Here is a 23,169-nt window from a genome sequence, read left to right as displayed (position 1 = left end):
TATTTTTTTCTTGGTTGTTACACCATCCCTATGAGGAATATCGATTCTATATCCATCATCACCAAACGGGAAAAAATAGGATATTGAAGAGCAAGGTATGATGGATGTAACTCACTAATACGTTTAAGCATACCAGATTGAGTTTCAACAAAAATGTCACGACGATCAATAGAAGCATCTAAATCGTCGACAATCAAAGCAGCTACTTCAGTCGAGGATGGCAGATTATAAGTTCTTCCATCTTTGTCTCTGTTGTAAATAAGTCGGAGCTTAAGGTTTGCTCCAGGATTTTGTTGAAAATGGTTTCGTACCATTCTGTAAGATTTAACCAACTCATTATGGGAATCTAAAAAATCTTTAAGGTATTCAATTATTTCGACGTCCAACTCCTGTTCATGTGAAGTTACATGTTGCCTGTTATCAAAGTCAAAATAAAAAAGTAACTATATTTAGATAAATGTAATAACCTAAAAAAACGCAATATACAGATTTAACTTACCCCAATACACTTTGTCTGTTATATACCTCGTTCTCAGTATCGTATATGTATAGTTGAGAAAACTTAGCTTGCTTGCCATTAGCTGGTTTTAGACTACCTAAGCTATGAAAATTTTGACCACTAATTCGGTATATAAATGGAGCATTTCCCTTGTTTATTTTGGAATCAACCTTTCCACCCATTGATGTAAAAGAGAACATACAATTATATCGTCGGATATTCTTTAAGAAGAACTTGCTTCTTTGATCGGACATGTGGAACAAATTTTTATACGACGGATTTGCCTCCTTTAAATGTGGTAGCTCAACTTTCCCATATCCACAACATAAACCATAACATAACTTGCCCAATGTCAATCGACCTTTTCCACCTTCGGAAGTCCATAACTTGGCATGACAAATATCACATATAACAACTTGATCACCATGATCCATGTACTCTGTATAAATTTAAAAATATATTAACAAAATTATTAAGTATTTGTAATTTACAGTGTGTATTAAATAATACAAAAAATATACCACTTGAAATTCCTTTATAAGGATCTGGAACAAAAATTTCAGCATCGCTAGGGTCACCCGATTCCAAACTTTGCATAACTACTGGGGATAAATCACGTGCCTTGTGCTTCAGTTTGCGCTTACTGGCTGATAACTTACTAAGTGATGTTCTGTTAGATGTTGAAGTCGAATTGGTATATGTCAAGATATTTGAGTTAATCGAATATACGCCGGGGGTACATAAGGATACATCGTTGTTTTGCAAATTATCATTACCTGAAAAATACATTAAAAAGGATATTAAAAATTATATCCTAATTACTAACGGGCTACATTCAAAAAAAAAAATAATTAAAATTTAAACTATAAAGTATTAGTATTACGTGTACAAACTAGTAAAAAGTATTAAAAAGTCTCACGTACATAAGTTTGTATCAAGTAAAGCAGGCATACCATTCAGACTTCCATGTAACGGGATTGTCGTATTTATATTATGTGTAACATTAGAGACTTGAGATACGTTTTCTTTCCCACGTATGCCGACATCAACGTTTGTAGTAGAAGTTTTTTTCTTTCCCTTCTTTTTGTCAATTATTGCTTTTCGGATACTTCGTCTTTCTCCAGTATCAATAACTGAATAATCAATAACAAATAGATAAATAAATAAATTACTACTCATTTAAAAAAGGAAGTTAACATATAAAATAATTTTTCATTAAAATAAATAGAATTTCATACCAGTAGAAATGGCTGATAGAGGAATTCTGTCAAAATCACCTATATCTATAAATGGATTATTAAAAATACCCATAAGTATTAGTGGTTTAAATATTTTATTTAGACTTACTATTAATATATGAAGATAGCGTAGCATCTACACTTCTCTGAAAAGGGATTGTCATATCTATCTGATTTGTAACATTAGATACGTGAGATGAGTTTTCTTTATCACGTAACGTCACACCAACATTTGAAGAAGAAGTTCTATTCTTCGACCTCTTACTCTCAAGTATTCTTTTTCGGATTCTTCGCCTTTCACCGGTATCAATAACTTAAAATTAAACAAACCACATAAATAAAAGTATTAGACGTTTCATAATAAACAAAAATATACAAACTACCTTATCTGTTATATTTAAAAACGAATCACTCACCATTTGAAATGTTTGATAGAGGAGTTCTATCCAAAACACCTATATGTATATATGATTATCAAAATTAAAACTAAACACGCAGTATAGTAGTTATAAAAATTATAAAACTTTCATAATAGACACTTACTGTTCACATCAAACTGTTTAGATTTACCAGATGATGATGTTGATGAACGAAAATTAGAGGTTCTCTTTGACATCTTGTATTAATAACAATATCTGCAGCGGATTAACAAAATAGTATATAAAACATATAATAAAGTATAAACTGTGATAATATAGAAAATGGATAACAATTATACCTTCATTTCTGAAAATGGATATCATACAAAACAATACATAGATCGATACATAGATAATAAACAATTACCTTGAATTTGTTATTGAAGTCTTGTGATAGATTGGTAATATAATTGAAAATTGATCTCAAGTAATGTGTATCCTACACATATATAGGGTAGAAAACATAAGTCATTATGTAAACGTTGTGTCAATATGGAATGTATTTAAGTAAATTGTTAGGCAGACTAAACTTACCATAATATTTATTCTTAAAAAAAGGTAAAAATAATAATTACTCATTTGAAAAAGTAAATATCGAATAGGTTAACAGTAAGTTTCGAAAATATGGATACATATGTTTGGAAATTTTAAAATATCATTACTACCTTAATTAGTATACAAGACATTTTAACAGAAATTGACAATTTGATTAGGTTGAGCATAATGATTTTCCATTAATAAGAAAAATACCTTGTGGACATTTAACGATTTTTCAAAAATCTGTATAACAATTTTTTTAATTATTAATGTTAATAATCTTTATTTAGTCATTTAATGTAATGTTTATTACCATTAATTAAAAAAACAGCAATTTACTTCTAATTTACTCGCCAATTTATTAGTTAATCAGTGTGGACATACTTAAATAATGGATGTTAATAGTGTGATAATACATTACTTTTTCATTAATCACATTCAATAGTAGTTAAATTTGGCAGCGATTGATCCTTAACTTTACAATCGGAATTTACGAAATCATCAATATTATAAACTTCTATTTTACTCATGTGAATATGGAAATAAAATTCAACTATGATTAAACATTTTCATTACTCAGTAGTATAAGACAATGATAGAACAACATAATGAAAACAAAATAACACAAAATCCAATAATTTGTCAATATTATAAAATAATACGTCAAAAAACACTCATAGTAATTATTGAAAAACAAAAATGCAATAAATTTCATAACTAAAACTGATAGACATTGGACATGGTAATCTCAACCGATGGTCTTGCGCTTTGTTGAAACAGAGTGTTCAATCACATGAATGTCTTTAACTTCATTAACACATCGTTTGCCATTGACATTTTTCTGATCCTGCAAAATGTAATACAAACATATTATCAGTTATATGAAATATTCACGGAACTTCAATTTTAAACATGAATTCAAAACCTGTAGAGAAACAAAGTTGTTCTTAATCTCAACAATAAGGTTTGCATCATCGCTTATATGGGTAATTCCATAAACCTCGTCATAATGAACCAAATTGTGCTCCGTGACTTCTATCTTGAAAGCGAAAACTTTCCCAACAATTAACTCTATGTCTTCTGGAAGCTTCATAATATCGTCAGACTGAGAGTATTGTAAAATTTTGGTTTAATTAATAAAATTTCTCAAATGTTATAATAAACAAACTCTGGTGTTTTATATCATATAATTTTAATACCAACCATTGTGTTCTCTTCAATCAACAGTTTTGGCGACTTATTAAAAAGCTGAACGGCCTGGTCGTGAAACAAAATCAGCTCAACATCATCCGACTCATCAGAAACTTCAAGATTAATTTTGAACTTCGGAACAGGTTCAACTGTATTCTCAGAACATTGATAATTGGAGCAGTAATAAACATCAAATTGTTGAAAATCATCAAAACAATCAGGTGCAAAAAGTTCCTCGACCTCCAAAGTGGCTTTGTGTGAACACTTAGGGCATGTCATATGGTACCAACATTTGTTAACACTAATAACAGTACCAACAATAACAACACTTTTTGGCTGGATATATGTAACACACGATATCAGTTGTTAATTATAAACATCAAAAATTTAGTTCTTTAAGCAGATACACGTATACCTTTGATATTTCCCATACGGCACCAACATTAGTGATGGTTGTATCTTTAAGAAATAAATCATATGAGATATCTCTGTTTGCAGACATGATAACTGCGAAGATTTGAAGACATGATTGTACGTATAAATATATAGTTAACAATTATTAATAAGTGATGTATCACATATCTTCAATAAAGACATATACGAAAAAAAATATATGACTAAATACCTTGATGAAGAAAACGACAAGAAAGCAAAGCAATTTCGAATGAGGATGAAGACACATAAAAACCGTATTTATAGAAGAAGATGATAACATTTTGGTAAACAATTAAAATATAGAATAAGATTTATAAAATCTTGAACGTTTTAATAAATGGTTAATGAAGGAAAGGATTTGGGAATTAATAAAGAATATTTTTATACAATCATACATATAATTTTTAGCAGACAATTTCGCTTTGTGAAAACCTATCTTAATCCGAATTAAAAGTTTTAATACCGTTACCTATTAAATTAAAATCAAACTATTTTTATAATCATGTCATATAAAACATATAATTTTAATTACGTACCATAAATAATTCACTTGCAATACAACCTCCCAATTAAGATGTAACCAACACTAAATTAGGAATTTTTTTTAATTTTGAAAGAAAAATTATTGCAATAAAACAAATTTTAGTTCGAATAGAAATATCTTATAATAGTTGACCATTAATTTAACATCAAAAATATTTTTGTAATCATGCCATATATAACATGATGTCGGTTTAATTACGTACTTTAAAAATGTAATTGGAAAAAAACAGACCAATAAAGCGGCTATCAACACTAACTTATGATATTTTGTATGTTTGAAATATAAAATATTTAACATAAGATTTTTGCAATAACATGAATAAAGTTTCATATTGTATATTTTAAAATTTGTAATCAAATTTAATTGCTTTAAAACAATAGTAGGATGGTTTTACAAAAGGATTATTTATACGTAAATAACTAAGAAAAAATTAACAAACATAAATTCTATACAGTAAAAATAGTAAATACAATGTTATCAATAACATTACAAAAAAAAGAATTAAAATCTAGTGGAATATACTTAGAGACGTATAAGAGCATTCACACCCAAATAAGTAAATTATAAGTGTTAATGTTCTATTATGAAAATACAAAACTAATATTTATAATTGTAGACATAATAGAGATATATGACAATTAGTAATAAAAAATCAAACATGTCTATAATAAAATATTTTAACGGGATAAAAGTATTCTAAATTTGAAAGTTAGTAAACAAAATAATATAACAATACACATAATTGATAAAACCGACACACCATAACTTCAAAATGTAATAACAACATAATACAAATGCCATTCACAGATATCTTTACTTAAATAAAATAGTAGGATTTAATAAAATATAATAAATTCATATTGTCTCAAAATTATTCAGAATAACCTTAAAAAACCACCATAATCAAATGACCATAAAAAAAAACCAATTGTCTTAACTTCAACACCATAAAACCATAAATCTAACGACACCGACTACTTCTCGATTTTTGGAATCAACATATTACCACCTTCAGAATATGGGCATTCATCTTTCCCATCATTAACACGACGTTTTGTTGATGAAGATCCAAGTGTATCATCGGCATCATAAACATCGTGAAGATTACGTTTCACCTCACCAGAAGATGTTGTCTTTGCATCATTCTCCAAACCTTTGGACAACGGTGTTTCGTTATCACCAGTGAACGAAACCTCATCCTGAAAAAATAATATTATTGGTAAATGAGTAAGAATAAAATAATTCCTAACAGTTCATGTATTTAAGTATAATTATAATTAATAAATAATTTATCTGTAAACAATAGAAACCTTTGAAACATCACAAGCAACAGATTGAATTCCAGACGGTTGAGCCCCGGTTGATTCAGAATTCTCATACTGTATCAATACAAAATAAATATGACTTGCAACTTTAATACAATGTTCAACATTTAACAAAAAACCAACTTCTAGAAATGACACCAGGTTTTATACCTCATGTATTTTAAATTTAGCGTAGAGTCCAGCAAGAATATTCGGATCTGACGTGAGCATTGAGATTCCGTAGTTCTCAACTTGGTGTATAACGTTAAACTCTAAAACATTGATGATAAAACCAAGTTTTTGCCCAACTAAAATGCCAAACAATTCCGGATAAGGTTTGGGAACGCCTCTAGAAGCCAACTCCTATCACGTACAATAATCATTTAGGATTTTACTAAATACTTAGGCCAACTAAATACAGTATTCATAAATATTATTAATAAAAACAAAATTTGTAGGTTAAAATACCTCATCATGCACTTCAACCAACTCTTTTGCAGATTTTTTGAAAAGCTTAAAAGCCTCAAAATCAAATAGTGTAAGAGTCACGGTACCGTATGAGTCTTGCACTCGAATAGGAATCTTGTATCTATTTTATTTAAACCACAACAATATATGAATGTTTAGGTTTTGCAATCTACTATATAAAAACATTTAAAACACTTTTTCTAAAAAGCTTTATAAAAACATACCGAGGAAAGGACACAATATCAACTCCTTTACAGTCAGCGTTTGTACACATGACAATCCTTTTCTCATCCAAACCACCAGAACCATCCTCCTTGTCAACAGAAACATATGTTTCTTCAACACGGGATTTGCAGTGGTTGCAAGCATTATAGTACCAGATTTTATCAGTGCATATCCCGATTACTGTACCAACTAATATGACCTTCTTGGGCTAATGAATAAAAGAAAATATACATTAAATTTCATGAAACTTTTATTTGTTATCATGATAAATAAAATAATCAATAAGGTATATATAACCTTTTTAATGGTACTAAGATAAGCTGACAAAACAAACCCAGTGTTGTTCAGAAACTCATCCTCAGCAGTAGACATCATATAAGAGCCAACATTGTCACTTGAAGATGGTGTTAATGCAAACTTGTCAACAAAACTATAAACATTAAAAAATGAAAACGTATTTTGTAGCTAAGGTTGTTGTTACGGAAAGTATAAAATTTAATAAACCTTTAATAGTAATGTTTGATGAATGGTAAATTAAAATAATCTTTCGTACCACTTCTTGAATGATGTTATTTCATCAATATCAGAGTTGATGAACATTCTACTGATATCAAATGAAGTTGACAAACCTTTTTTATCTACAAAAAACAAAAAGAATAAATTATATACGATGTTACTAAAGTTGATTATTAACACAATTTTAACACGTATATTTTGAATCAAATTGATGTTGATTAATACCTCTGTAAAGATTCACGACACCAAAGTGAATCAACATAACGACATGCTTTTCTCTATTTGGATCATTAAAGTAAGCATGCATTTCTATGGCAAATGAATCCCACAATGTAGCAATAACTTGATGACCCCTACATGTAAAGTCATACATGTTATATAAACGGCCTTTAAAAAAACTATCTAGAACGTAGGTTATAAATATCAAGTAAAATACTCACTCAATATCCTTAAGTTTTATGTTCAATCTCTTGCCTTTGGAACCATCTTTTTTATCCGTGTCTTCCATATTGAATCAGACTTCAACATACCCAATGAAATCTATATAGAAGTCAATAATGATAAATTGAAAAAACAACGAAAACGAAACATACTTGAAACATATTTAAAAATGTTAAGTTAAAATCATTACCAACAGTTGTACCAACATCAACTTTATTTTCAACAACATCTTTGAAATTCACAAAAGAGAAAGAATACTTAGGACCACACCAATCAACACTTTTTTCAATCTGACTGAAAAGACTAAGGGGCTGTTTGGTAGCCTTTGAATGGTTATTAAGAGGCTACCTCTTAATGGAACCATTAAGAATTTTACCAATGAGAAGGTAGAAGAATGTGACATGTGATGATTTACCATTCAGAGGTTACCTCTTAACCATTCAGACTTGAGGTTACCTCTTATTCATTCAGAGGTTTTAAACCATTAAGAGGTAGCATCTGAATGGTCATTAAGAGGCTACCAAACAGCCCCTAAATGTTAACTTCCCCTTATCCTTGGTGTAGTTGATAGTTGCATTGTTTGGTGCAATAGATGCCCTGCTGATGAGAAGAACTTCGTCGAGTTTAAAGTGATGATCAAATCTTGGCAATATCTTATGAAGACAATTTGCCAAAATCATATCACCCTGAAAAGAAATAAATAGTTATAAAATTTTATGTCAAAACCTATTAATAAACACATCAGACGTAACTAATACATCTAATAATTTAACAATATAAAAAACATAATTCAGTCAACACCTGTTCATCCATGCATATCATGTCAACGCGATATGTTACATTGGGACGTCCATGCATCATCTTCCTCCATAACGAAACTATCTTCAACTTCAATGTATAGTTATTCGACATCGCATTAACATTAGACAACATGGTTATTTTTTTAGGTTCCATGGCGAAATAAGTGAATCAATTTCGGTAGAGAGAAAGAAAATGATAAAATGTGGTGATAATGAAAGATTAAAACAGTGTATTTATAATTGATACATACAAGTATATAAAATTTTATTTTAAGAAAGTGTATTGAAAGGTAAAATAAATATCAAATCTCGAATAGGTTAATATTGTCTCTGGAAATTATTGAAAACTATGTTTGGAAATTTTAAAAAATGATGAATCTTTAATCCATTAAAACTAATCTAAAAAAAAAATCGGACGAAATCTTCAAATTGACAATTTGTTTAGGTTGATCATAGTTAGTTTCCATAAATAAGAAAACTACCTTGTAGACTTTTAAGAATTTTCCAAAAAAAAAGAACAATAACTATGGAATCATACTTAAATTTCGAAGTAATTAAAGTTAACCTTTAAATTTAAAAGTTACGAAAAAATTGATGTTAGTATTCTTGATTTGGTCATTTAAAGAAATGTTTATTAAGATTAATTAAAAAAAAAGGCAGCAGAAATATAGAATAGTATGGCATTATATAATTAACTGTAACACATTATGAATTTTAAACTCATAATTTACTCGCCAATTTTCCGGTTACTCGTTGTCGACTTAGTTAAATCATGGATGTGAATTCAATTATAATATTTTTTACTGACGGGAATTTAATAATATAAAAAAAAATCTGCACACTAACTTTTGTAATGATACTTAAATTTGGCAGCGATTGATCATAAACTTTAAATTTGGAAGTTAGAACAACATCAATATTTTATACTTGATATTCGACAAATATACCAACCTAAATCTTTATGAAGTTAAGAGTAACCCATTAAAAATTTTGGAATGCTAATTTACTCCACAATTTAAGAATTCAAATAATGGTCGATTATATTAAAGCATGGAGGTTCCACCTTCTTGATACTTTATTTTTTGATTGAGAAATTATTAGAGTAACTCACGATGATAAAATAACCTTGTTAATAGTTAGTCTACTCAAAAAGTGTCCATATGTATAGTATATTTGTTAAATTTTTTTACAAAAAGACACCAAGATAATTTTTTATTATATACTAAACGGCATACTAATATAGGTTTAATTTAATGTTTCTTTTGATAAATAAGATGGTCAATGAAAATAAGTAGCAGACAAATGTCAATACAAAAATTGACAGTAAATAGTATAATTAGATGTAAAGCCTAGTGAAATTTTGCTATACATTTTTAGTTGTAGAAACAAACATAAAGATAAACATTCAACATATACACAACACTTAGGTACCATACAAAAGTCTATTAAGAAAAAAGTCCATAGAGGTACATGTTCAAAAGATGGTTACCAAAACAAAGACCAAAGCGTTGTTCTTAAGACAGTTTATAAAAGATAGGTGCACTTTCGCTTAGACATATCGGACATTTTTTAAGATGACGGTTTTCTTTGAAGTCACATAAGTGAAATCAAGCATGTCGCCATCATTCAAATTATTTTCCGCCATAAATAAAGGCCAGTTTATGACTGAATAGCGTAATGCACTTTCGTTTTTTTTCCGGTTTGACTTCATAAATACTAACCTGCCCCTGCAGGTTTTGAAACTTCAGTGTATGAAGCTTCTTTGTAAAACCAGCACGGTTTGATACCCCGACAGGAAGACGCTGCATGTAACAACGTGTATTTAACAGTTTAAATTTTAAACATCCAATAATAACGAAAAATTATTTAAATGTAACGATTTACTGAGCAAAAAATAATACCAGCCTGTATTCCCCTTTACGTGTAAAATTCAAAAACTCCAGATCTTCAGGAATAGTGGGTTTTCTAGATTTGTTTCCATGTAGAGGCTTCTTAAACTTGGAACTACCAACAGACCTTATATTTTCCTTTACCTTTATGATTAAAAAATTGTTAACTTCTAAACGACACCATATTATAGTTAACAAATTAATATTATTTGTATAAATCTCATAACTTACATCTTTTTTGAGAGATTGAGATCCTTCAGCTATAATTCCCTTGGAAATACAATCAACGTCATGTTGTTTAGCCTTACTTGTTTCTCCAACTCCCTCCTTCATGGTGATAGCATCTTCTTGCTGAATGCAAAGATCCTGTTAAAATGGGACATTTTACATTAACATAAAAAATGTAAATGAGTACCTGTTATTGCTAAATATCAGATGAACTTTATGTAAACATATACATTTATAGAAATATACGATTACCTGGTCGACATTTGGTTCTTCATGTGAAAAAAAGAAGCCATAATCTTTACGTAAGGCCTAAAAAGGACAATATGCAACTTAATTACTGCCATATAACCATTAACGAAAAACATGTTTATAGATATTAGTACTTTACCTCGTCTACTTTATGAACGTACTCATCACGAGATATTTCAAGAACATCATCATCGGAATTGTCTCCCATTATCAACACAACCAGAAATTGAACTGAAAAAAGTGTTAAGTGAAAGTGAGCATTAGAAATATTATTAAATATAAATACATATTCATCATAAAACTAACTTTTAACCAAAAGAGTAATTGCAGTTAAAGATTAAATTTTGGAAAACATATACTACAATTATAAAGATAATTTTTTTACTAAATACGTTTCAAACACTGTAATATGAATATCAAAAATTAAAACATCAATAATTCACAAAAATAGTAAACAATATATTCAATTATCTATATATCACATCTATAATTACCGTAAAAGAATAATCTAACACTGAATAAAAAAAATTAAACTATGAAAACATTCATTTAAGATATAACATCTAACATTTAAAATAAAACAATGCATACTTCCGAGAGGATACTAACCATGACATAGAAGACCAATTTTAAAGGTTCCACATAGTTTCGACTAAAGGTTAACCTAATCTTAAACATGTAGATTATGCAACTTATTAAAGGACAAACTTCATAAGACTTTCTTTATAAATAAGACACAAACAATGAAATCTAAATATTTGAAACAATAATTTCCGACTATTCGGGATAAAATCCATTATTAAAAAAGACCAAATCTTATGGTAACTTTATGTCATACGAATTTATCTTTTGAATGGAATACCAAATAAAATCACACTGTATAAGAAATAAGACAAATACATAGATCCATGTCAGTTTTTTTGAATCTTATAGATCAATATGAAGACATGCATACTAATAAAATAATAATTTGATAAAAATATTATCAATAAATTAATAAATAAAGAACAAAAAATATCAAATGAATAAATCCTTGTATAAGATCCAAGACATAGATTAGTACACATACGAAGATAAACAAATTTTCCATAAACAACCATCAGCTTTAAAAACTAAAATCAATCTTCATGAAAAAACACAGAACAAAGTATGTAGATAATGCTTTGAGTTTCAAGATTAATCAAAACTAAAATATCAAAACAAAAAATTTTTCTATCAAAACCAGATCCTTGTATAAGAAATAAGATACAGAAACAACAAACGGAGACGGAAGCAAAATTCTGAACAAAGCTTCATGAACAAACTAAACAAAAAACACAGTATGTATCAAAAACTTTGAAATTACCGAATACGATTTTCTTGAAGATTGGAAGTAGCAGTTGTAGAGCAAAGGGTTTCTTGGGTGTAGTGTAGGTTAAAGATATAGAACAAACCAGAAGAACTTTATCTTAGCTTAAATGGGTCGGATCTTTATATAACCGGTTGAAATTATATTGAAAAAAAAAGGAAATTGTAAAAGTGGTTTGACAAGATATTGTAGGGGTAATGATCAATTTACCTTACCAATGTTAGATATTATTCAACTACCAAGTAATATTAGCATATTTTATATCAAAATATATATACAATTTGTATAATAATTCAGAGACGAAAAAATAAGTGTTAGTCGAATATATTATCTTGTATGATTAATAATTTAAAATCTTTTTAAAAAACATATTTATTGTTAATGCTAATTGTGGTGTTAGAATATAATATCTATATTTATAAACATCAAATATATAATTTTTATACTATACAACTTTTGTATTTTTTTTGGATGGATTTAATTTAAATTAGGGTATTTGGTAATAAAGAATGCATGTCACCACAATGAATGTTAAAATATGTAATTTACTATAGCAATTTTTGGACATAATAAAAGATGAAACGTAATACAAAATTCTTTTATTATTAAAGTAAGGAAAAGATAAAACACAAGATACTTGAAACAAATTAGATAGTTCGAGAAACAAAAGATGAAATAGTATCAAATTAATTAAAATTTTCTAATAGAAAGGCGAAACGATTGTCTCGAAAAATAATGCGCCTTTCGGTCCGTTGTAGCAGTCAACATGTTGAATATATTTAAAAGAATCATTACAAAGGAGAACTTCAACAGTATCTCCCCAAATACTTGTTATCAACCACTTGTTGTCTTGAATTATATTTGTCCTTTGATGCGGCTCCAAATGTTGAACTATGCGAGCCTTATTGAAAGAAAAGACCTTGATCCAGTCATCCTGTTCATATTTGACCAAATCTGCAATTAGTTCACCTGCATATTGAACGACAATGACATGGAGCTTGTTGGAAATTGATAGAAAATGTGCTTGGCAAGGATTGACTTCAATACGCTTCGGAAAACGAAGTATACTGAAAGATTCAGATATAACATCGAAAGCAACAATGTTCCTTTCACCAGGTGGAATCCAGTAATTGGAAACAGTGAAATATATTGTTTTGCCGGAATAAATTCCAGGAGACCATGAATAAAAGTTTGAAGCTAACTGAGTTCCGCTCAAGAAATTTATTTTTCTCCATGAGTCATTATGTCGTGAATATACACGAGCAGTAAGTACGTCCCAATAACAATTAATATGAAGCACTTTAAGATCGTTGTCCTCGTCAAAGTACATTCCACCCGTATCGTTGTGTCGACCAAAATAACGACTAAAGTAGTCGTCAGATATCACCTTAAAACGCCTAGTCGTTGGATTCCAAAGGACGAGCTCATTGTGACTCCTTTTAATGCAAACTAAAATCAGTCCGTTAAACGAACATATAATGCTTAAAAGGGATGGATGGACATCGATTGGAAAAGTTACGGTTTTGCTAGTATCGACTTGTAAGTTGCCAGATACTATGTCGTCAACGACAATGGAATTTTCATTCAAGGAGAGCAGCTTCTTTTGTATTGAGTTTCCAACTCGCCGAGTATGGATGAAAACAAACTTTGGTGTAGATAATTCATAACACCATTGTTTAGAAACACATTTGAAACGACAAACTACCTTTGCAGGTAGTCTCGATAAGATCTCTTCAAATATCATGTCATCCCCAATACGTTCCATGATTCGTACTACTCTGAAAAATAAATAAAAAAAACGATTGTATAAAAAGTTATTGTATAACAACTTGAGAACTATCAATGGAATATCAAAAATTGAATAATACAGTATACAGTACCTAACCGTGTAAGTGGAGGTGTTATGTATAAGAATTGAAGAATGAGAAAGAATTACACAAAATATGGGTATGTATAGGACTTTCATTATATATTGGAAATCTGTTATTATTAAAAAATAGATGTCAAATCTATTATAATCTATATCTATATATAAATGTTGCTAAAAAAATAGTTTTAAAAAGAATTAGATTTACTCTCGTTAATTATTACATGTTTTGAAAACTTTTTCCATAACTATTACCAATCAATTTAAGTTTCCATTCAAATAAAACCATATATTTGGAAACCTTACTTTTAAATATACGATTTATTACATATCTATTAATATAGTTAATAAAAAAGAAGCCCATCTCATCAACTTAAATGTTGTTATATTATTTGTATACCAAAAACGTATATTATGTAAAAATATTTATGGTAGTACGGAATATTGCAATAACATTTAACAAATACTTGAGGAAAATTTATTGACCTTGAAAATCTATTTACATAGTGTATTTACAACATATTTTCAATCAAATAATGCAAAAGTTATGAAAGATGTATTAATATAGTCAATAAAAAAGAGCCATTCTCATCAGCTTAAATGTTGGTATATTATTTGTATATTAAAACGTATAATATGTAAAATTATTTTTGGAAGTACGGAATAATGCTCCAACAGTTAACAAATACTTGAGGAAAATTTAAAGAGCTTGAAAAACTATTTACATATTGAATTTACATATTTTCAATCAAATAATGAAAAAGTTATGAAAGATTTATCGTTTATGTAAACTTGTTTTTTAATGTTTGTATTATGAATTTTATGGATATTTCAATTAAAATTAGATTGGAATTCGATTGAAATTCAGCACAAAGAAAACCAACAGCCAATATAAAAAACCTCGGTTCAATCCAAAAATATCAATTCAAATACCAAACAATGTTCAATAGCATGTAATGATTGATAAAAGTTGGATGATTATCCATAAATAATTGAAAACAGATATGTATTCAATAAGAAGAACACAATAACACAAATTAAGCGCCGTTCATATTATCAAATGAGATAAGGATCCGGATAAATCCCTTCTTCAAGAAGTTCATCCAATTTATTACTAACGCGGGCCGAATGCTTCATCAGAAACTCAAAACTTCTTAGTGCCTCATACCAATCCATACATACAGTTCTGAATCGACCAACTGATTTGAGAGGAAGCCTAAAAAAAATTTCCATGAGCACCAAATCGAACGGGATATTCTCCATAGTACCAACAAATCTATGCAAAATAAAACACATATAATAACAACATATAATTAGTTCTTTTACATAAATCAAAATTGAGTGAGTATTAGATAGGATATTTGGATACAACCTTCTTGAAGAAACACAAAGAGATAAAATAATATGATATGTATTGGAGGGAAATGTTATTGTTTCTTATATGAATAATTATTTATAAATGGAATGAATGATCTTCAATACGTTAAGAATATGTTTACAAATTATTGTAAATTATATTTGGAAGTTTTTTATAAATATATAACCTCTTAATGATTGGTAAAATAAATTTGATTAAATTGTCAATTTGATTAGCTTGATCATAAAGACTATCCATGAATAAGAAGACTAACTTATCGAAAATAAAAACTTTTCTATAAAGTGTGTACAATAAATATGGAATGCAAACTTAAAATTGGCAGATTCTGACATTGTAACGGATTATAATTTTAAACTACTAATTTACTGGTGAACTAGTGCTAATACCCGCGAATTTCGCGGCGTTGACAAATGATATCTTTTTTTTATTTTTAGAAAAAAAAATAACGATTATACACCTATTTGATTGGGCACTTGCTTTATTATTTATGGATGTTTCAAATCTTTATTGGCTATGCTATGCCTAAAAGGTTTTATACTATGTGAGTGTATGCATCCTATATGTGAAGATGTGAGCGAGGAACCAACTGTTTTGCAAAAAAATGACTATTTTAGCTAAGAACCCGGTGGAGACTCCTTGTAAGGTCGAGCCATGTATCCATGTTGTCTAGAAATATCCATAGCATAATATATACATAATACCTGGTTAACTACTTAAGCTCATTTTGAAAAGACACTCCCACCTGGTAATACTTCTTCCATCTTTGAACCACCTACTTAAAGAAAAAAAAATATATCTTATACACTTCATTGAAGCACAACTTACACTTTGAATTCCTATCAACCCAATTTTGGACCAATTCTTATGGCAAGTGAACTGAAAAATCAAAACAAAGAATGTGAGTTGCTTCCATTGAGTTAAGTGAGAAAGGTCCATGACGCGAAGAACTTCTTAGTGCTGCAAGCTTATTTTCCAAAAAAAAATTACTAATGCTTTATGCCCACTACCAAATATGCAAAATAACGATGTGGGAAAATAAGAAGATAAAAAATACGAAGACCCGATATTTTTGAGATACCTCTACATCCAACTTTGACATTTTTGAACAATTTCCTAGATCTTTGGCAAACTTGTGAGGCAAATGTTTAATGCTTATAAGAAAGGGTGATTAACTTATGTTATCTCCTTTAAGTGTCAAACATATAAAAAAGAAGCTTAAAATGAAACAACTCAAACGGGGCAAAAGTTGCCTCAAGTTTGACAATTATTTATAGGATGTGTTTTCTAATTATTTAAAATTAGACAAAAAGCATTTCGGGTTATACTTACACAAAAATTACCGGCTTTGACTCATTACCTAACCCGCCCAACCAAGCCATTTTCCACCTCTACAAAAGCCTGAAAGTAGAGAGGACCTGGGCACAACCATTTGTTTCTTGTAATATTGATTTTCCTTTCCTAAATTCCAAGTCTATCTGCAAGAAAATTAATAATTTACTTATGAGAAGAAAAAAAACATGCAGTTACTATTTAATATCTTTATTATTTTTATTTACAATTCATTCATTTGATGCTTTTTTATCCAAAACAAAACAAACTGAACCCACTTTTAACTCGGCTTGTCATCTGTTAAGTGACCCAACCCAAGTGCTTGATAGCAAAGTGCTCTCAAAGCAACGTGGGATAATACCTGCCTCTCTGTTAGCTCATAAATTACATCTAATAAACAAAAGAAAAAATGCATTTGAAAGAGATAATGTTTATCATCCTTACCGCGGAAACTCTTCTCTCTATCGATGCTTCAGGAATATTGTATCGCTTTCTGTCTCTCTGCATCTGATTTGTAAGTTGATCGATCCAAGATTCCTACATACATAGCCATGAATCTTTATAAGTTTGTGGACTTTGATAAAATAGAATAAAAGGTTTTCAACACGACTAACCATTACCATTTGTTATAACTTCCGCACCATCAGCATAAAAGTTTCGATGAAAAACAAAATACCCGAGTTCTGTCAACGTACCAATTGTAACATATAAAACCTTCGGCATGCGTTTGCACCAAATACTGACTGGTGAGTAATTATTATCATTCCAGCTAACAACATCCAGTACGTCTTCTTTTATTGTTTAAGGTTGGTTCAAGTTCATAATATCTATCAGCAAGCATTATCTGATGAAGCCCAACTTGACCTTTGTTTTTTTTTTTACTATGTTCCACTTGCCTTGTTGTAACACCTCGAATTTTTGTGTCCAATGATGTGTTAACACGTGTCATTTGATTACACGTGGCATCTATAATAAATAAAGGACTAATTTTGACAAACCTTGAAAGTATATAAATTCGAGGGTTATAAATATCAATGATGCGTGTTAGTGTATATATATTTTTAGATATATATTTAAGCCCTTTTTACACTTTTAGCCAAGTTTTAAATTTATAAAACACGATATTTACTAACACTAAACACACATATGGGCAAGTGCACCCATCGTGGACGTAGTATAGTGTTGGTAAGATACCGAGGTCGTCCAAGGACACAAGAGCTTTTAATACCGGTTTATCCTCAACGTCTAATCAAATCAAAAAAGGTTAGAAAAATGTTTTAAACTAAGAAAAATAAAAACTAACTAAATGCTGAAAATAAAAATAAAAATAAAAACAGATAGACAAGATGAATCACTTGGTTCCGACACGTGTATTAGTATAACCTTTGATTATTTTCGTACTTTTGCACTTGTTTAAGAGATTATCTTAGTTATTGTAGTAGGCCCCTCTTTTGAAGGCGACGTTACCCTCAACCCAGTAGTTTGAGTCAGCAAGGATACAATCCTAAAGGGTCGGATTATTGAAAGATAATGAATTAAGTTATTAATGCAAATTATGGTAGGCCCCGCTTCTGGCGGTGACGTTACCCTCGGCTAAGTAGTCTGAGTCAGCAGGGATACAGTCCTAAATAGCCGGGTTATAGTATTAATAGTAGTTAACTTATGAGGGGGTCAAAGAGTTTGGATCCCCGCCATCCAATACCTATGGGCATTGAAGGAGATCCTACTAAATTTGACCCAGGTCCCAAGCAGGACCTCTAAACGCTGAACAAGGGCAAGACCCTTACCAAACCGTTCCCTTAACCCCCGACCAGGTAGCCAACATACCTCCATATAGACCGTGGAGATATGAATGGTGAAAATCTTTTATTTTATATAGACAGTAAAATAATGCCAAGACACCACGGACAAACGATAAGGAAAGATCACCTTCAACATAAGTAACTAGTTATTAAAGTCATTAATACAAAACCAAATAAAAAGTGCAAAAGATTAAAAATAAAAAGTATTATACTAAACACTTGTCTTCACCAAGTGATGTAAGAGACTTAGGCAAACATGGCCTTGATTGTCAAGAACTCTTACGATCAATCTTAGATCCCGAGACGACTCACACACTCTACGATGGACAATGGATGATGGTGGTGGATGATGGTGTTATGGTGGTGGTGGGTGGTGGATGAGGTGTGAGAGAGGTGGTGTGCCAAGGGATGAGAGAGAATGAAACCAAGCTCCTCTATTTATAGGCTGAACAGAAGGCTGGACACGGCCCCGTGTCCGCTGGACACGGCCCCGTGCCCGCCTGACACTCTCTCTCCTCATTAATTGTAATTGCGAATTACAATTAATGCGTCTGCTGTACTTTCACCACGCCCCCGTGCTCGCTGGACACGGCCCCGTGGTGGGTAATGGAAGCTTCTACTGGTTTGTCTTTTCTGCTGCTTCCTGGGCACGCCCCCGTGTTCGCTGGACACGGGGCGTGTTCAGACTCTGTTTCCTTCTTTTTGCCTTGGGAGGTGCCGTTGAGGGTCCGGGCAGTCCACTTTTGTTCCTTTTCTTGTATTTATGGTAGAATTAGTGGTCTTTTTGCTTCTTTTGTGATTTTGAGCTCATTTCATCCTGAAAATACAAAAGGAAGACAAAAACACTCTTTTTCCAACATTAGTACTTAAAAAGGGTTAGTTTTATGCCTTAATTGATGTGTTTTATATGTTGCATTTTACACACATCAAATACCCCCACACTTGAACTTTTGCTTGTCCTCAAGCAAAACTCTTTAAATGTGGCTTACACTCCCAAATGGAATAGGTAGAAGAGAAGTTTTTTTTAGCTTGTCCTAGAGTGTCGGGAATCCAAGGTTTATAGGTTTTATTTTTAGTTATTTACAATCCTATTCGTTATGATTTATTTTGAACTTTTCATAAGATAAACTACTTAGTTGGGCATAACATGCTTTATTAAAATTCCATTTATATACAAGTTCACATACCTCACGGGAGATCACTCAACACTCGGCCGAAGGTGTATATTTTAGTGAATCACTCGAGAGCGGCACGGAACTTACGTCTTTCCATAGGCTTGCCAAGCAATCAATCCTCCTCCTTTTTAACTTTTTACCTTTGTAAATATCAAGAGGACTTTTTGGGTGAAGGCTTGGGTTTAAAGGTGGGTGGTTGGTTAGTGGTTAGTAAAAAAGGGCGAAAATCGTAACAAGTGTCGGTTTTCGTAAAATACCTTGTTTTTAGTGACTTATTATTTTTGAAGTATTTCTCCAAACAAGCTTTTGTAGCTTTTGTTTGTTTTTGACTTCATATAAGATTTTTTTTTTTTTTTTGATGTCACATGAAAGGGCAAGTTGACGAAAAACCGAGCTTGTTACTAAAATAAAAGAAAAAAATGAAAAAGGTTCTTGGTGGGTAAAAAAAATTGTTTTGGGGTAATGAAATGAAAGGTTTAGGCTCAAAGGGGTTTTCTAGGGGGATTTTTGGGTAGGTAAAAAAAATGAAAAATAATGGTTTTGAAAAAAAAATAGTTAGTCCTAATGCCTCCATCATTTACTTACTTGGGTTTAAGTTGGTAAGGACCGGGAATGTATTGTCGTGGCAAGTTCTAGATTTGTAAGGACCGAGCGGCTATTCACACAAGAAACGAAAAATGAGCATTTAATCTAAATATGTGTATTTTTATGCTCAATAAAGGCTCAAAACTCACTTTTGTGGGAATGGGTTTTTAATGTGACCAAGCATATATAATCGAATTTTAAACTAGACTTGTTATGCCGTTTCATAATTTTCTTATGTTGGTTCCTTTTTTTATCACGACGCTATCGGTTGTAAACTTGTAAAAATATAACCTTTTTAGAACTTGTTCTTCCCAACTTAAACTAAGACAAGTAAATAAAAAAAATGAAAAAGTTTTTGAAAAAATTTGGGGTGTTTAGCGGTTCCAATAGAGTTTTGTGTAAGGCTTGTGTTTAGGATTTTGCAAAATTTCAAGGTTTTAGCATCCCCCCCCCCACACTTAAATTACACATTGTCCTCAATGTGTCCAAAAACAATATTTTTGGTTGATTAAAATGTATAAAAGTGTGTTAAAAAGCAAATATTTATGTTACTGGCAGTCTGGACACGGCCCCGTGTTCACCGAGTACGGCCCCGTGGTCAAGTGCCAGTAACAAAAATTTCAGAATTGAAACAGAAGCCTGGATACGGGGGTGTGCCCGGTGAGCACGGCTCGTGTCCAGTTACCTGAACTGGGTGATTTTTCTGCAGGGGCTCAGCACGGGGCCGTGTTGGTTGGGCACGGCCCGTGTTGAGCCTTCTGTGGTGGAGATTTTTGTCGGGTTGCTCTGTTCTTCATGCATGGTTCCATTTTTTTCTCGTTCCCTTTTTCATCCATTACCACCATGAGTGTGTTTTATTCTGCAAAAATTAAAAGATTAAACTAAACTAAGGATAGATCCGCGGAATGCCTCCGTGGTGCGCCACGTTTATAAGGGTCCTTGGCTAGACCCGATTTCTGGTTATATCTCTTCTGAGTGGAGTGCCTTGCTTCCCAAGTCACACCGTCGGAGAGCGGCATCCAAGCTTGAATCAATAACCTCCATGTAATTGACTGGGTCGTCGTCCTCTATTTTCTTCCCAACTCCGAACTTCACCTCATCGTCCCCATACCTCAAAGTCAGTGTCCCTTCATTCATGTCTACCACTGCTTGTGCTGTGGCAAGGAAGGGTCTCCCTAGGATAAGGGGGACCTCGGTGTCTTCCTCCATGTCGAGTATGACAAAGTCAACGGGATAAACGAATTTGCTTACCCTTACCAAGACATTTTCGATGACACCTTGTGGGAATTTGACTGATCGATCAGCGAGTTGTATGCTTATTTTTGTAGGGCTCGTGGTTCCCAAGCCAAGCCTTTTGAACATTGATGAGGGCATGAGGTTAATGCTAGCCCCTAAGTCGGCCAAGGCATTGCGAACGGGTGATTCCCCTATTGAACATGGAATCGTGAAATTTCCGGGATCGATTTTCTTTTGGGGTAGTTTATTGAGTACGAGGGCAGAGCATTCTTCGCCTAAATTAACTAATTGCAAATTTTCAATTTTCTTTTTATGTGTAAGGAAGTCCCTCATAAATTTAGAGTATTTGGGCATTTGGGTTAGGACTTCGATAAAAGGAATATTGACATGCAATTGTTTTAACAAACTTTCGAATTTTGCGAATTGCTCATTGGTTTTTTGACGAATTAACCTACCGGGGTATGGAACTCGAGGAGCCTTGGTAGGTTCTGGTGATGGGGGAGAGTTCTTTTCCTGCAGATGTGTTGGCATTGTTTCTTCCGTTGGTTGAGGTACTTCTGCAGCCCCTACGGTGCGGTTTCGTAGTGTGATGAGGTGAACTTGCGCCTTTGGGTTTGTTTCGGTATTGCTAGGTAATGCGCCTTGCGGTCTCTCGGAAAACTTTTGTGCTAGTTGATTTATTTGTTTTTCTATGTTTTGAATGCTAGCTTGTTGATTCCTAAAATTAGATTCTAATTGTAGAAATCTTTCCGAGTTTTTCTTATCAGTGTCGGAGACGAGGCGAGATATAGTATCTTCGAGCCTTTCTCGTCCACCTTGTTGTTGAGTGAAATTTTGTGACTCATTTCTTGATTGCTGAAAGTTTGTTCGTTGGGTTTGTTGGTTACTACTATTGCCGGTTTCCCTCCAACCAAGGTTTGGGTGGTTTCGCCATCCTTGGTTGTAAGTTCCCGTTGGAGGACCCGACGGCCTAGGTCTATTATCAATGTAGTTTACCATTTCTTGTTGATCGTCCGTTTCTTTCATGCAACTCCAATTTTCATGTGACCCACCACACCCTTCACAAGCCATAACCGAGACTGTTTTTGTCATTTCTAGTTTTTTTTTATTTTTGAAGAAAGGGCCTCGATTTGGGCTTGTAAAGAGGTGCTTTCGTCGACCTTATGGGCGCCCGGGGCGATAGACTTATTTCCCCGGGGAGTGTGCCATTGAAAATTGGTTTGAGCAATTTCCTCAATTTGATTATATATTTCGTGTGGGCGTCGATTACCTAAAAGTCCCCTGGAGCTAGAATCAAGTGTCTGCCTAGTGTGTGGCAACAATCCATTGTAGAAAGTGGATACTTGTTGCCATATTGCGAGGCCATGATGGGGACACTTGCGTAATAGCTCCTTGAACCTTTCCCATGTTTCATACAAGGATTCCCCGTCCTCTTGTGAGTATGTATTAATTTCAGCCATTAATTT

At 31.7% G+C, this 23,169-nt stretch overlaps 2 protein-coding genes and 1 non-coding gene across 3 annotated transcripts; 1 reads left to right on the top strand and 2 right to left on the bottom strand.

Annotated features, from left to right (window-relative positions):
- Nucleotides 1–17: 17 nt before the first annotated feature.
- LOC110901288 lies at nt 18–2,353 on the bottom strand. The gene is made up of 9 exons (XM_022148124.1): nt 2,281–2,353; nt 2,154–2,192; nt 1,847–2,050; nt 1,738–1,782; nt 1,423–1,632; nt 1,326–1,328; nt 1,021–1,275; nt 500–938; nt 18–414 (listed from the first exon to the last, which is right to left on the bottom strand). Exons 1-9 carry the CDS (start codon nt 2,351–2,353, stop codon nt 18–20), a joined length of 1,665 nt encoding a protein of 554 aa, XP_022003816.1.
- A 1,088-nt stretch (nt 2,354–3,441) lies between these two features.
- On the bottom strand, nt 3,442–4,386 carry LOC110901287. The gene is made up of 4 exons (XM_022148123.1): nt 4,300–4,386; nt 3,897–4,220; nt 3,619–3,798; nt 3,442–3,540 (listed from the first exon to the last, which is right to left on the bottom strand). The coding sequence occupies exons 1-4, from the start codon at nt 4,384–4,386 to the stop codon at nt 3,442–3,444; spliced, it is 690 nt and encodes a 229-aa protein (XP_022003815.1).
- An 18,676-nt stretch (nt 4,387–23,062) lies between these two features.
- On the top strand, nt 23,063–23,169 carry LOC118486038. Its single transcript, XR_004877894.1, has one exon. It is a non-coding gene; the product is annotated as a small nucleolar RNA R71 (small nucleolar RNA).

The sequence above is a fragment of the Helianthus annuus genome, chromosome 13, assembly GCF_002127325.2.
Source record: "Helianthus annuus cultivar XRQ/B chromosome 13, HanXRQr2.0-SUNRISE, whole genome shotgun sequence".
Classification (NCBI taxonomy): domain Eukaryota; kingdom Viridiplantae; phylum Streptophyta; class Magnoliopsida; order Asterales; family Asteraceae; genus Helianthus; species Helianthus annuus.
Note: the sequence above shows the minus strand (reverse complement) of the source record. Positions and strands in the feature narration are given on the sequence as shown.